Source organism: Oncorhynchus clarkii, chromosome 3 (assembly GCF_045791955.1).
Source record: "Oncorhynchus clarkii lewisi isolate Uvic-CL-2024 chromosome 3, UVic_Ocla_1.0, whole genome shotgun sequence".
NCBI lineage: Eukaryota > Metazoa > Chordata > Actinopteri > Salmoniformes > Salmonidae > Oncorhynchus > Oncorhynchus clarkii.
The window spans coordinates 33760217-33776406 of record NC_092149.1 but is presented as its reverse complement, the minus strand read 5'-3'; the positions used below and the strand labels follow the sequence as shown (position 1 = coordinate 33776406).

General features: G+C 44.1%; 1 protein-coding gene across 1 annotated transcript; it reads left to right on the top strand.

Annotated features, from left to right (window-relative positions):
* The first annotated feature begins 293 nt into the window (after nucleotides 1-293).
* LOC139393719 (complement C3-like) lies at nucleotides 294-14938 on the top strand. The gene is made up of 2 exons (XM_071142075.1): nucleotides 294-385; nucleotides 9382-14938. Exon 2 carries the CDS (start codon nucleotides 9563-9565, stop codon nucleotides 14555-14557), a length of 4995 nt encoding a protein of 1664 aa, XP_070998176.1. The 5' UTR covers nucleotides 294-385; nucleotides 9382-9562; the 3' UTR covers nucleotides 14558-14938.
* Nucleotides 14939-16190: the final 1252 nt, after the last annotated feature.

Genomic DNA, 16190 nt, shown 5'->3' with positions numbered 1-16190 from the left:
TTGATTTTTTAAAATTTTGAAACAGGAATTACATTAAACCTAGGATGACTCTTTGCAATGAACAATTTTCCAATGTCAGTGGGTGATATAAACAGTTAAAGATGTGATGTAGAGATACCAGTAGTTGCAGAGGAGGTTTTTCGATAATCTTTTAAACTCCATAATCTGTCCCTGTCGCTGTCCTATGGTCACTGTCCAGGATAGTTTAATGATTACAGTAGACCAGGCCCTGCCAGTGCCAGAGGTGAAAAGGTGATGGTGGCATAGCGTGTGTGTTTGTTGTTCTTCTCGTCATTGACCTAGATAGAAGGCTACTTTGGGCCCATTGCAATGAAAAGGCAGAATTTAACACTCAGCTGTATGTTAGCGCTGCATTTCTTAAAAGGTAGGGTGCATTTGTTTCAGCTGGCGTTAGCTACTAGCCATGCAAGCATTTAATAACATTCCAAACCAAGTGTTGACCAAGTGAACCATTTCACCGACTCTCCCTGATCGGTGAAACGGCTTCTCCGTCTGAAGGCCTTTCCATGGCTCTTTTTTGACAGTGGTAGCTAACTCAGCCGCCAATCGCTCAGTCTCCGCTCTCTCTACTTTATATCTGCTGGCTTTTTTTGTTGTGTTATGTGTGTTCCTGCCTGTGCTAGATTAGTTCTCTGGTTAGATGGCGTTATGTATTTCCAAATCTTTGGTTTACTTTAATGTAAGCTAAGTGTTGATGGCAACTGGCTGACTCACGCGGTGCTAATGTAATGTTAACAAGCGGGTAGGGCTAATGTTAGCAGGCTAGTCGGGTTACCATTAGCAGGCGTTGGTAGATAACTCAGCCTTCAATCAGTAAGACTCCACACTCTACTTTATATCTGCTGGATTTTTTTGTTTGTTCTGTGGGTTCCTGCCTGTGCTAGACTAGTTGTTCTCTGGCTTACTACTGAGCTATGTCAACTGTGGTGGTTGGCTAGCTAGGCTAGTTAGCTATCAAGGCTAGCTAGTAGGCTAAAATAACTAACTTTAGCTGGCTGGCTAAAATAACTGCATATTCCAGTAAGATTATTTTTTAACTGCTTAGATGGCATTATGTGTTTCCAAAACGTTGGTGAACAGGCAGCTGCTCGAGTGGTTGTTGTCCTTGATGATCTTTTTGGCCTTCCTGTGACATCGGATGGGGTAGGTGTCCTGGAGAGCAGGTAGTTTACCCCCGGTGATGCTGCGTTGTGCAGACCTCACTACCCTCTGGAGAGCCTTACGGTTGTGGGCGGCTCAGTTGCTGTACCAGGCGGTGATACAGCCCGCTGTTGTGCCTTCTTCAACCTAGGATGACTCTTTGCAATGAACAATTTAGCTATGTCAACTGTGGTGGTTGGCTAGCTAGGCTAGTTAGCTATCAAGGCTAAAATAACTAACTTTAGCTGGCTGGCTAAAATAACTGCATATTCAGGTAAGATTATTTTTTAACTGCTTAGATGGTGTTATGTGTTTCCAAAACGTTGGTTTACTTTAAGCTTGTTGTTGATAGCAACTGGCCGACTAACTTAGTGCTAACTTAGTGCTAACGTAATGTTAGCAGGCTGGTAGGTCTAACGTTAGCAGGCTAGTAGGGCTAATGATAGCAGGCTTTGGGCCCTACTTTGGGCCCATCCATACAGTGCCTTGCGAAAGTATTCACCCCCCCTTGACATTTTTCCTATTTTGTTGCCTTACAACCTGGAATTAAAATAGATTTTGGGGGGGTTTATATCATTTGATTTACACAACATGCCTACCACTTTGAAGATGCAAAATATTTTTTATTGTGAAACGAACAAGAAATAAAACTTGAGTGTGCATAACCATTCACCCCCCAAAAGTCAATACTTTGTAGAGCCACCTGTTGCAGCAATTACTGCTGCAAGTCTCTTGGGGTGTGTCTCCATAAGCTTGGCACATCTAGCAACTGGGATTTTTGCCCATTCTTCAAGGCAAAACTGCTCCAGCTCCTTCAAGTTGGATGAGTTCCTGCTAGTGTACAGCAATCTTTAGGTCATACCACAGATTCTCATTTGGATTGAGGTCTGGGCTTTGACTAGGCCATTCCAAGACATTTAAATGTTTCCCCTTAAAGCACTCAAGTTTGGCTTTAGCAGTATGCTTAGGGTCATTGTTCTGCTGGAAGGTCAACCTCTGTCCAAGTCTCAAATCTCTGGAAGTCTGAAGCAGGTTTCCCTCAAGAATTTCCCTGTATTGGCCTCCCGGGTGGCGCAGTGGTTAAGGGCGCTGTACTGCAGCGCCAGCTGTGCCATCAGAGTCCCTGGGTTTGCGCCCAGGGACTCCGGCCGCGACCGGGAGGTCCGTGGGGCGATGCACAATTGGCCTAGCGTCGTCCGGGTTAGGGAGGGCTTGGTTGGTAGGGATGTCCTTGTCTCATCGCGCACCAGCGACTCCTGTGGCGGGTGCAGTGCGTGCTAACCAAGGTTGCCAGGTGCACGGTGTAGCCTCCGTCACATTGGTGCGGCTGGCTTCCGGGTTGGATGCGCGCTGTGTTAAGAAGCAGTGCGGCTGGTTGGGTTGTGTATCGGAGGACGCATGACTTTCAACCTTCGTCTCTCCCGAGCCCGTACGGGAGTTGTAGCAATGAGACAAGATAGTAGCTACTACAACAATTGGATACCATGAAAAAGGGGTAAAAAATCAAATTAAATAAAAATTCCCTGTATTTAGCGCCATCCATTTTTCCTTAAATTCTGACCGGTTTCCCTGCCGATGAAGAACATCCCCACAGCATGATGCTGCCACCACCATGCTTCACTGTGGTGTTCTCGGAGTGATGAGAGGTGTTGGGTTTGCGCCAGACATAGCGTTTTCCTTGATGGCCAAAAAGCTCAATTTTAGTCTCATCTGACCAGAGAATCTTCTTCCATATGTTTGGGGAGTCTCCCATTTTCCTTTTGTTCAACACCAAACATATTTGCTTTTTTTTTCTTCAAGCAATGGCTTTTTTTCTAGTCACTCTTCCGTAAAGCCCAGCTCTGTGGAGTGTATGGCTTAAAGTGGTCCCTATGGACAGATACTCCAATCTCCACTGTGGAGCTTTGCAGCTCCTTCAGGGTTATCTTTTGTCTCTTTGTTGCCTCTCTGATTAATACCCTTCTTGCCTGGTCTGTGAGTTTTGGTGGGCGACCCCTCTTGGCAAGTTTGTTGTGGCGCCATATTCTTTCCATGTTTTAATAATGGATTTAATGGTGCTCCGTGGGATGTTCAAAGTTTCTGATATTTTTTTAGAACCCAAGCCTGATCTGTACTTCTCCACAACTTTGCCCATGACCTGTTTGGAGTGCTCCTTGGTCTTCAGGGTGAATACTTTTGCAAGGCACTATTTTACATGTAGTTATGTTTATGCTCCCTACCGTTTAAATTGCTACTAAAAGAAAATGACAAACTTGCTTGCAACAACAAACCCACATGCCTTCTCAAACAGCTACAACTGTACATTAAGTCTTCTCTTGAGTTGGGCACGGGGATGGAACTGTTGAACATTTGATCTTGTGGACGTTTGTGTGTGTGTGTGTGTGAGTGTGTGTGTGTGTGTGTGTGTGTGTGTGTGTGTGTGTGTGTGTGTGTGTGTGTGTGTGTGTGTGTGTGTATTCCACATTGTTGCTATGGGGTAATTATGTTAGGGACAATAGAGGATGAATCACAATAATAGTTTTTTCCAAATAATAATAAATAATGTACATTTTGTAATGCCAATCCTGGTTATAGGTAACAATCCTTTGCAGGAACTGCCTATATATTTACACATATTACTCATTAAATGTGGAAATAAATTAAGATATGCATTATTTTTCATTATATACTGAACAAAAATATATACGCAACATGTAAAGTGTTGGTCCCATGTTTCATGAGCTGAAATAAAAGATCCCAGAACTGTTTCATACGCACAAAAGCTTAATTCTCTCAATTGTTGTGCATAAGTTTGTTTACATCCCTGTGAGTGAACATTTTTCCTTTGGCTAGATAATCCATCCACCTGACAGGTGCGACATATCAAGAAGCTGATTAAACAGCATGATCATTACACAGGTGCACCTTGTGCTGGCGACGATAAAAGGCCACTCTAAAATGTGCAGTTTTGTCACACAACACAATTACCACATATGTCTCAAGTTTTGAGGGAGTGTGCAATTGGTATGCTGACTGCAGGAATGTCCACCAGAGCTGTTGCCAGATAATTTAATATTCATTTCTCTACCATAAGCCGCCTCCAATGTTGTTTTAGAGAATATAGCAGTATGCCCAACCGTCCTCACAAACGCAGACCATGTGTAACAATGCCAGCCTAGGACCTCCACATCCAGCTTCTTCACCTGCGGGATCGTCTGAGAACAGCCACCCGGACAGCTTCTGTTCTGTGGGTGGCACTGTGTTCTCTTTTTAAAGGCCCTAGGATACTGGTGGACAGGGGTGATCTGCCAGTCACTGGGACGACAATCCAACTTGGGATGGTGGGAGGTTTTAGCTGGCGGAATAGTGGAGAACAATTGGAGGTTTACTCAGCAGCAGTGCAAATAACATGACACAGCTATATGGACAATCATTGTGGTACTTTTTAATTGTACGTTTCTAAACTTACAATTTGATAAATAGAGTTGAAACTTGTATCTCATTATGGTAAATGGTGAAGTAGTATAGCCAGTTATAACTGTAATGACTTAGCAGATAATAAGAAAAGACTATCAGTATTTACCCGGCTAAAAGAGGAGGAATATAATTTGTATTGTCTCATGGATTGACAAATACCGCTGTACTGTAGCTCGGCCACCTTCCACCACAGATATCTCTAGCTTTAACAGACGGATTTTGATTGGGATTGTTTTATTATGCCATTTAGTTTTCCACAGGGCCACAGGAATTGACTCAAGAGGGTTAAGGGAGCAGGACATTTTGGAAGCAATTGAGAACATCTGTGTTGTTGATCTTAATACCTATTGATGGTTTAAAGATGCACTATGTAGAAATCGCTCCTCCATTTCCTGGTTGCTAAAATTCGAATAGTTTGCCTAATTTGAGTTTGTGACAAAACAAGCAAGTATAGCATAGAGAATCATTGCACCATCTAAATGTATTTTCCATAACCAAACATATTGTATTTTCAGCTGTTTTAAGCTGGTGTTCAAAACCTAAAGTAAGATACAAAACTTAAGCACAGGAAGCATAAAAATAGCGCACATTGAACAGATCTACCGCTTCTTAGAATTGCTTTCAATGAGAATGACAGATCTATAACTCACACTTCTATGTGGATTTGGTCACATATTAACTTACATAATGCATCCCCCTCAAACAATTGAGTCTACTAATGAAACCAAGCATCAATTAATGAACCCAACATAATAAAGAAATCAAAATCAAAATCTGTCAGTTTATACTAGAGATATCTGCATCGAATGCGTCTCAATCCTATGGCGGCCTTACCCATCTGCGGTGGAAGGTGGCCAAGCTACAGTGGTGTTTGTCAGACCCTGAGACACCCCAACCCAAAAAATAGTTTTTTTCCCACAAAATGTCTGTAGCGTCTTAACAGTTTGGCCTACAAACTAATATGATCACTCTCTGGAATGATGAGACTCTCATGAACACAATTAATTTTGCGGTACCAGTTAAACAAATGAATGGAAGTATGGAGGTAGATTTGTGCCTACCCAATAAAAGGGGTTAAATACGTATCTTCTAGAGTTTTACAGTGCCTTGCGAAAGTATTCGGCCCCCTTGAACTTTGCAACCTTTTGCCACATTTCAGGCTTCAAACATAAAGATATAAAACTGTATTTTTTTGTGAAGAATCAACAACAAGTGGGACACAATCATGAAGTGGAACGACATTTATTGGATATTTCAAACTTTTTTAACAAATCAAAAACTGAAAAATTGGGCGTGCAAAATTATTCAGCCCCCTTAAGTTAATACTTTGTAGCGCCACCTTTTGCTGCGATTACAGCTGTAAGTCAATTGGGGTATGTCTCTATCAGTTTTGCACATCGAGAGACTGAAATTTTGTCCCATTCCTACTTGCAAAACAGCTCGAGGTCAGTGAGGTTGGATGGAGAGCATTTGTGAACAGCAGTTTTCAGTTCTTTCCACAGATTCTCGATTGGATTCAGGTCTGGACTTTGACTTGGCCATTCTAACACCTGGATATGTTTATTTTTGAACCATTCCATTGTAGATTTTGCATTATGTTTTGGATCATTGTCTTGTTGGAAGACAAATCTCCGTCCCAGTCTCAGGTCTTTTGCAGACTCCATCAGGTTTTCTTCCAGAATGGTCCTGTATTTGGCTCCATCCATCTTCCCATCAATTTTAACCATCTTCCCTGTCCCTGCTGAAGAAAAGCAGGCCAAAACCATGATGCTGCCACCACCATGTTTGACAGTGGGGATGGTGTGTTCAGCTGTGTTGCTTTTACGCCAAACATAACGTTTTGCATTGTTGCCAAAAAGTTCAATTTTGGTTTCATCTGACCAGAGCACCTTCTTCCACATGTTTGGTGTGTCTCCCAGGTGGCTTGTGGCAAACTTTAAACGACACTTTTTATGGATATCTTTAAGAAATAGCTTTCTTCTTGCCACTCTTCCATAAAGGCCAGATTTGTGCAATATACGACTGATTGTTGTCCTATGGACAGAGTCTCCCACCTCAGCTGTAGATCTCTGCAGTTCATCCAGAGTGATCATGGGCCTCTTGGCTGCATCTCTGATCAGTCTTCTCCTTGTATGAGCTGAAAGTTTAGAGGGACGGCCAGGTCTTGGTAGATTTGCAGTGGTCTGATACTCCTTCCATTTCAATATTATCGCTTGTACAGTGCTCCTTGGGATGTTTAAAGCTTGGGAAATCTTTTTGTATCCAAATCCGGCTTTAAACTTCTTCACAACAGTATCTCGGACCTGCCTGGTGTGTTCCTTGTTCTTCATGATGCTCTCTGCGCTTTTAACGGACCTCTGAGACTATCACAGTGCAGGTGCATTTATACGGAGACTTGATTACACACAGGTGGATTGTATTTATCATCATTAGTCATTTAGGTCAACATTGGATCATTCAGAGATCCTCAAAGAACTTCTGGAGAGAGTTTGCTGCACTGAAAGTAAAGGGGCTGATTAATTTTGCACGCCCAATTTTTCAGTTTTTGATTTGTTAAAAAAGTTTGAAATATCCAATAAATGTCGTTCCACTTCATGATTGTGTCCCACTTGTTGTTGATTCTTCACAAAAAAATACAGTTTTATATCTTTATGTTTGAAGCCTGAAATGTGGCAAAAGGTCGCAAAGTTCAAGGGGGCCGAATACTTTCGCAAGGCACTGTAAGAAATGGGCTATAGTAGTAAAGGCCCAATTCAATATTTTATCAAGTAATTCATTTAAAAAACTAATTATATCTAAAGGGGTCCTAAATTTTAAAAGCTATATAAGAAAGCTTTTTTTAAATACATATTTAAACCCATTTTTGGGGTCGGCACAGAACCAACTCTATACTTCCATACATTTTTTAAACTGGTACCGGTCACCTTCAGACGAGTCCCGTGATACTTGTCGCAGAGCAAAACAGAGACCACCGTCTTGTTCGTGAGAGTCTCATCTTTCCATAGAGACAGATACTTCAAAACCTTATTCCTTATGATACAATGTTTTACTGTCTTTTTTGCCATTTATAAATGTGTTATTCAATTCGTTTCTATGAGCTATAGTAGTAAAGGCCCCCCCCAACGGCTTAGACTTTTAGAGGTTAACGAGAGATCACCTCAAGATAGAACTGTGGCTAACATAAGCCCTTCATGTTTTTGGTTCTTGATTTGAAACAGGCCTTCTGAAGGCTGTAACTTTGGCAAACATGGAGTCCAACTAAAATAGACTGACATTTAAACGGGTATGCTTCGTGAAACAATGAGTTTCAGGCTACTAACAGCCCATCTATTTGCAAAAATGTCTAAAAACATGTTTTCACCATGTCATTATGGGGTATTGTGTTTAGATGGGTGAGAATTGTATTTTTTTCATTTAGGCTGTAACGCAACAAAATATGGAATAAGTCAAGGGGTATGAATACTTTCTGAAGGCACGGTAGTTAATTATTGTAGCCTTGGTGAGTAACCCCCACACATCAGACTTTGCCATATAATCCACCCACCCACCCCATCCCTGTCCTTGTCACGATCAAATGGTCCCTGTATAGGATCGCTTAATTATTACATTAGACAAAACCCTGCTAGTCCCAGCGGTGAAAAGGTGACGTTGACACAGTGTGTGTGGTTACGGTTCATTTCGCCATTGACAGGAATAGGTATATCAGTTTGGCCTGTTAACAAACACAGGCTGACCCAAATATAGGGTCCACCTAAGGTTGCCGTTTTTTGGGGTAATGTGCTATGTAGGCCTTACAAAATTATGCAAGCACTTGACTGTGCAGATAATGGGGTAAACATGGCAGTTTGGTAATACGGGACAGTTGGTGATCAGTAAATAGGTACATTATTTCGGCTTGTTTTCAGCTATTTGTTCAGCGTTAGTTGATTGCAATATACTAATGACTGACTGAGGGTGTGTGTGTGTGCGTGTGCGTATGTGCGCATGCGTGTGCGCACAGTGAGATGCACTGAGCTGTCTATTGTAATGGGGGTGTTGATGTTGTGCTGACTCACACGACTCATGAGATGCACTGAGCTGTCTATTGTAATGGGGGTGTTGATGTTGTGTTGACTCACACCGACTCATTATGAGATGCACTGAGCTGTCTATTGTAATGGGGGTGTTGATATTGTGTTGACTCACACCGACTCATTATGAGATGCACTGAGCTGTCTATTGTAATGGGGGTGTTGATGTTGTGCTGACTCACACCGACTCATTATGAGATGCACTGAGCTGTCTATTGTAATGTGGGTGTTGCTGTTGTGTTGACTCACACTGACTCATTATGAGATTCACTGAGCTGTCTATTGTAATGGGGGTGTTGATGTTGTGCTGACTCACACCGACTCATTATGAGATGCACTGAGCTGTCTATTGTAATGTGGGTGTTGATGTTGTGTTGACACACACCGACTCATTATGAGAGCTCTCCTTGGCATTCATGGCGTTTCTGTTGTTTCAACAGTGACTGTATCATACATGACCTGCTGACTTGTCTTGAGACCAGATCTGAGCTAATGGAGTTAGTTAGCTTCGGATTTGGTAATAGCACTTCCAGGTCCATTTGCTGATTAATAATATAACTTTTTTAGCAATTTTGTTTTATTAAGTTGTTTGTTTCAGTGTTTTAACATAAATCACAGAGGTTCCACAGGTCCAGTACATTTCCAGCCTGTATATCTCTCTGATTGATTTTGTGCTGTTTGTTTTGCTTAACAGTGAACTTTCCAACTAGCATTATCAGGACCGCTGGTTTCCCAACTCTACTGCTGGGAAGTAACACACCCCCTGGGGGAGTCACCACCGGAACCCCTCCCACAGAATGTGCTAAGCCTAGAGAGGATAAAAGCCAAGGTTGGAGAGTGAAGGCACTATCACAGACCCAAAATCAGTGGTGGAGATGTGGGTCGGCAACTTGCTGTGTCAGGCCGCTCTGGTTGTAGCCCTCTCCTTACCCACCTTATCTGATGGAGCTGCTCTACAAGTGTTGTCAGCTCCTAACCTGCTTCGTGTTGGCAGTAATGAGAACATCTTTGTGGAGTCTCAAGACCATACAGGAGGTCCCCTGAATGTTAAGATCATGGTGAAAAACCACCCTACGCAGAGCAAAGAGCTGGTCTCTAAATTAGTGGTTCTGGATCAAGCAAACAACTTTCAGGCTATGACACAACTGGTCATCCCAGAGGGGGACCACTTTGTGGATGACCCCAAGCAGAAGCAGTATGTGGTCCTGCAGGCCCAGTTCCCTGACCGCCTCCTGGAGAAGGTTGTCCTGGTCTCCTTCCAGTCTGGATACATCTTCATCCAGACTGACAAGACCATTTACACACCGGCCAGCCCCGTCTACTACAGAGTGTTCTCTATGACTCCTGGCCTGGAGCCTCTGACCAGGGAGATATTTGAGGACAAAGAAGTTGCCAAGAACAAAGAGATCGCAGTCTCTGTGGAGATCATGACTCCTGAAAACATCACCATCTTCAGGGAGATCGTCAACCCAGATAAGGGAGTCAAATCTGGACAGTTCATTCTCCCTGCGATCGTCAGTTTCGGGACATGGCATGTGGTCACGAGGTTCCAAAGCACTCCTCAGATGACCTTCTCATCTGACTTTGAGGTCAAGGAGTATGTTCTGCCCAGCTTCGAAGTTAGTCTGACCCCAGGTAAAGCCTTCTTCTACATCGACGACAAAGACTTGACCGTTGACATCACTGCCAGGTATCTATATGGTAAGGAAGTGACAGGGACAGGCTATGTGGTGTTTGGTGTCATCACAACAGAGAATGAAAAAAAGAGCTTCCCCGCCTCTCTGCAGAGAGTAGAGATCAGAGAAGGTAAAGGAGTGGCTTGTCTGAAAAAGGAACACATCACACAGACTTTCGAAAACATCCATAATCTGGTCAAACAATCCATCTTTGTATCAGTCAGCGTGTTAACAGAGGGTGGGGGTGAGATGGTAGAGGCAGAGAAGAGAGGGATCCAGATCGTCACTTCGCCATACACCATCCTCTTCAAGAGAACTCCCAAATACTTCAAACCTGGCATGCCCTTTGATGTCTCGGTTTACATTACGAATCCCGACAACTCTCCAGCCAATGGAGTGGAGATTGAGGTGGCTCCAGATAATGCTAAAGGGGTGACCAGGGCTAATGGCTTTGCCAAAGTTACACTTAACACCATGGCATCAGCCAAAGAGCTGCCAATCACTGTGAAGACCAAGGTCCGGGGTATCCTCCACACCAGACAGGCGGAGGCCACCATGAAGGCTCTCCCCTACAGGACTTCCACCGGGAACTTCCTCCATGTTGGGGTTGACTCTAATGAGCTGAAAATAGGAGACCCCATTAAGATCAATCTGAACCTGGGACCCCTCACCATACAAAACCATGACCTTACATACATGTTCCTGAGTAGAGGTCAGCTGGTGAAAGTGGGCAGATTCAGAAGACAGGGCAATGCGCTGGTGACACTGTCAGTGCCCGTCTCCAAGGAAATGCTTCCGTCGTTCCGCATTATAGCGTACTACCATGTGGGAACAGATGACCTGGTGGCAGACTCTGTCTGGGTTGACGTCAAGGTCTCTTGCATGGGCTCGCTGAAAGTGACGTCGACCAGGCCCAAGGCATCCTATGAGCCTCGTAAGGCTTTCAGTCTGACCATCACTGGAGACCCGGGAGCTAAAGTAGGACTGGTGGCTGTTGACAAGGGAGTCTACGTTCTCAACAACAAACACCGTCTCACACAGACCAAGATCTGGGACACCATAGAGAAGCATGATACAGGATGTACAGCTGGAGGGGGAGCAGACAATATGGGGGTGTTCTACGATGCTGGTCTGGTATTTGAGACCAACACCGCTAAAGGGACTGGGATCAGAACAGACCCCAGCTGTCCTGTTAGTTCCAGGCGGAGACGAGCAGTGACCATCAGTGACGTCATCACTACTATGGCCAGTAAGTACAATGGTCTGGCCAAGGAGTGTTGTGTGGATGGGATGAGGGACAATACCATGATGTACACCTGTGACAGACGGGCCCAGTACATCATAGATGGGGATGTCTGCATCCAAGCCTTCCTCGTCTGCTGCAATGAGATGGCCACAAAAAAGGATGAATTCAAACAGGATTCACTGCTGCTCTCACGCAGTGAAGAGGAGGATGATGATGCTTTCATGCGGTCTGAAGACATTGTGTCTCGTAGTCAGTTCCCTGAGAGCTGGATGTGGGAAGACACCAATCTTCCTGAATGCACCGCCCAAGATAAGCACTGTGAGACCACGTCTATAACAAAGAACAACTTCCTGAAAGATTCCATCACAACCTGGCAGATAACAGCCATCAGCCTGTCTAAAACTCATAGCATCTGTGTGGCAGATCCGTTTGAGATGATAGTTCGAAAGGATTTCTTTATTGACCTAAAGCTGCCCTACTCAGCTGTCCGCAACGAACAGCTGGAGGTCAAAGCAATCCTCCACAACTACAGCGAAGACCCCATCACTGTGCGTGTTGAGCTGATGGAGAATGGCGAGGTGTGCAGCTCGGCAAGCAAGAAGGGTAAGTACAGGCAGGAAGTGAACATGGACGCCATGTCCACCCGGGTTGTCCCCTATGTCATCATCCCTATGAAGCTGGGCCTGCACTCCATTGAGGTCAAGGCATCAGTGAAAAACTCTGGCAGCAATGACGGTGTGAAGAGGGACCTGCGCGTTGTGGCTGAGGGAGTGCTGGTCAAGAAGGAAAACAACGTACACCTGAACCCGGTTAAACATGGTGGTGAGCAGACGGCACACATACCCAGTGGAGTGCCCCGGAACCAGGTGCCAAACTCTGATGCTGACACACTGATCAGTGTGACAGGTGGAGAGCAGACCAGTGTGCTGGTGGAGCAGGCCATCAGTGGAGACTCTCTGGGCAATCTGATAGTTCAGCCAGTCGGATGTGGGGAACAGAACATGATCTACATGACCTTGCCTGTCATTGCTACACACTACTTGGACAACACCAAAAAGTGGGAGGATATTGGCCTGGACAGAAGGAACACAGCCATCAAGTACATCACCATTGGTTACCAACGTGAGCTGGCCTACCGTAAAGAAGATGGCTCCTACGCTGCCTGGATCCACACAAAGAGCAGCACCTGGCTGACAGCGTATGTAGTCAAGGTGTTTGCCATGTCCAGTACATTGATCAGTGTTCAGGAAAATGTGCTATGTAGTGCTGTCAAGTGGCTGATCTTGAACACACAACAGCCAGACGGCATCTTCAATGAGTTTGCTCCTGTCTACCACTCAGAGATGACGGGTAACGTGAGGGGTTCGGACAGTGATGCATCTATGACAGCCTTTGTTCTCATCGCCATGCAGGAAGCAAGCTCACTGTGTGAGAAGTCTGTCAACAGCCTACCAGGCAGTATGGATAAGGCAGTAGTGTATCTCGAGAAGCGTCTTCCGCACCTCACGAACCCCTATGCTGTAGCTATGACTTCCTATGCTCTGGCCAATGCAGGGAAACTCAAAAAGGAGACCCTACTGAAGTTCGCCTCTCCACAGCTGGACCACTGGCCAGTCCCAGGTGGTCACCAGTACACGCTGGAGGCCACTTCGTATGCCCTGCTTGCCCTGGTCAAGGTGAAGGCCTTCGAAGAGGCCGGCCCAATAGTCAGGTGGCTTAACAATCAGAAGAAAGTGGGAGGGGGATACGGATCCACACAGTCCACCATCATGGTGTTCCAGGCTGTGGCTGAGTATTGGAGCAACGTGAAGGACCTGAAAGACATTGACTTGAACATCAACCTAGAGGTGGCCGGCAGGGCATCAGTCACCAAGTGGTCCATCAACAACAAGAACCAGTTCCACACTCGTACAGACAAGGTCAACTCCATAGACAAGGACTTGACAGTAAAAGCCTCAGGAAATGGTGAGGCGACCTTGTCGGTGGTGACACTGTACTATGCCCTGCCAGAAGAGAAGGCCAGTGACTGTGAAAACTTTAACCTCTATGTCCTCCTCACTAAGATGGACAAAACAAGCCACGAGGATGCCATGGAGTCGTTTATGCTCACTGTTGAGGTGTTGTATCGTAACTCAGAGAGAGATGCGACCATGTCTATCCTGGACATCGGCTTGCTGACCGGCTTCATCGTAGACATAGGTGATCTGAAAAGGTTGTCCAAGGGGAGGGAGCGCTACATAGAGAAGTTTGAGATGGACAAAGTTCTGTCTGAAAGAGGATCTCTCATCCTCTATTTGGACAAGGTGTCCCATAAGTTAGCAGACAGAATATCCTTCAAGATTCACAGAGTACAGGAAGTAGGAGTTCTACAGCCTGCTGCCATCTCTGTATACGAATACTACAACCAAAAGCACTGTGTCAAGTTCTACCACCCACAGAGGGAGGGTGGAACTCTGAGCAGACTGTGTCTTGGAGACGTGTGCACGTGTGCTGAAGAGAGCTGCAGTATGCAGAAGAAAGATGAGCCTGATGTCAACCGCATAGACAAAGCCTGCGGCGCGGGACTGGATTATGTTTACAAAGCTACGGTGGTGCACTCTAAGCTGACGACACACGCAGATACATACACCATGAAGATCGATGACGTCGTCAAGCCAGGTACTGATGAGGTAATAGCGGGAAGGAATCGTGACTTCATGGGGCTATCTTACTGTAGAGAGGCTCTGGGTCTAAAGCAGGGGAAAACATACATGATTATGGGGAAGTCTGAAGACCTGCACAGAGTGGAGGAAAATGGACTGTTGCAGTACAAGTATGTCCTAGGAGAACAGACATGGGTAGAGTACTGGCCCTCACAACAAGAGTGCACGTCCAGAGACTACAGAATAGTCTGTCTGGGCATCGATGAGTTCATTAACCAGATCACAACGTTCGGCTGCCCTGTTTAGTTTCTCTTCTTGTTTTGTTAAATTTACATTTTTGTAACATTTCAATCCAGGTTGCATGCCCTGTCATAACTCATTGTAACCTTGAGAGTGTATGACGATGAGTTTGACCACTTTGAATATATTCTGAAGCTGACCCGTAAATGATGTACACTGTGCACAATAAAGCTGTTTGGGAAATAAAATGAAAAAAGTTAACCTATGATGATGACGACTGCAAATGGCACACTTACACTTCCATTTATATGTGCCATTTGCAGTCATCATCGTCATAGATTACTATGCCATAGCTACATTTTCTATGCCTTTATTTTAGCACTAAAATTACCCCTGCCTGCTATAATAAGCATGAAAGAAATGCATTAAAAAAAACGTTGTCTCATTCCTTTGTGTGCGTACCACCAGTCATTTTGTGGATTTAATTGTTTATTGGTTTTAAACACCAATCAAAGACTACTTCAGTTTAAAGTTGAGTGGGATGATAACTGTTTTTGTTCTCATTCTGGTCCATATGGTAAATCAGTACTATGCATCTTTCAACACTTCATCATTGTTTTTACCAAATGCGATCAGGATTAGCAAACATTTTCTCCTGCCCCATACGTTACTCAGCAAATAAGATGCACTGTATACAAGTCAGTCAGGGTAATAGACACTTTGATCACTGCTTTTACCTATGTGGAGACTTGTTTATAGAAACAAGATGATTTATAATCAGGGGTTAATTTATTATGAGCAATGTAAGCCTTGGGGATGACACAGCCGGAGTGTTTGAAGGACATTGCAGTCTCAATCAGTGAAGATTAAAGACAAAAATATCAATATTCACCCCACATTAACCATAGCCCAACATCCTCACTTCCTGAACCCAGATGACAAAGCCTGGTGCTAACATGCGTCCTTTGTCCTGATCTTGTCAACATTCTGATTGTGTCCACATTTTTTGACAGGTGTAGACAATCAAAATACACATTGTGAACTAATTGTAATCAGATCTTTCTGACCACATCCGGAGGTAGTCAGGCAGGCAGGAATTTAATTTGTATTTATTTTATTTAACATTTACATAACTAGGCAAGTCAGTTAAGAACCAATTCTTATTTACAATGACAGCCTACACTGCATTGTATATTACAAGTGTACAGATCTGGTTGGTGAAACAATTTAACTCATCATTATAGCCAAAGTAAAATGATTGACTAAGGATGACATTATTTTGAAACAATATCTCTCTTTAATACATGGAAGGACTAGGAAATATCGGCACAATGCTGAGAGAATGGACAGATAACACATTTTAATACCATTTAATATTTTAACAAACCTAACGCAATGGTCAATCTAAGCGCAGGCAATAGTGCTATTAGTTCAAGGTCCCTCACTGGCCAATCAGAACGTGCTCCAAGGCGAAATATGTAGTTGCTTCCGGTTGAGTATTTACAGTTTTTTATGTATTGCCTTGGAATCAACTCCAATTCCAATGTTAGTCCATCGTAGTCTGTTAAATGGCTTACAGAAATGAAATAACAAACTATAGACCTATCCCATCTTTGCTAAATAGGCTAACTTGAACCCATTTGCAGTCCACATTGTTCTAAATAATTGCATGGCCTCAATCTCATTCACACTGATATAG

Excerpts from the sequence above, each read along its gene's own strand:
- LOC139393719 (XM_071142075.1), top strand. The coding sequence starts at position 9,563 with ATGTGGGTCGGCAACTTGCTGTGTCAGGCCGCTCTGGTTGTAGCCCTC.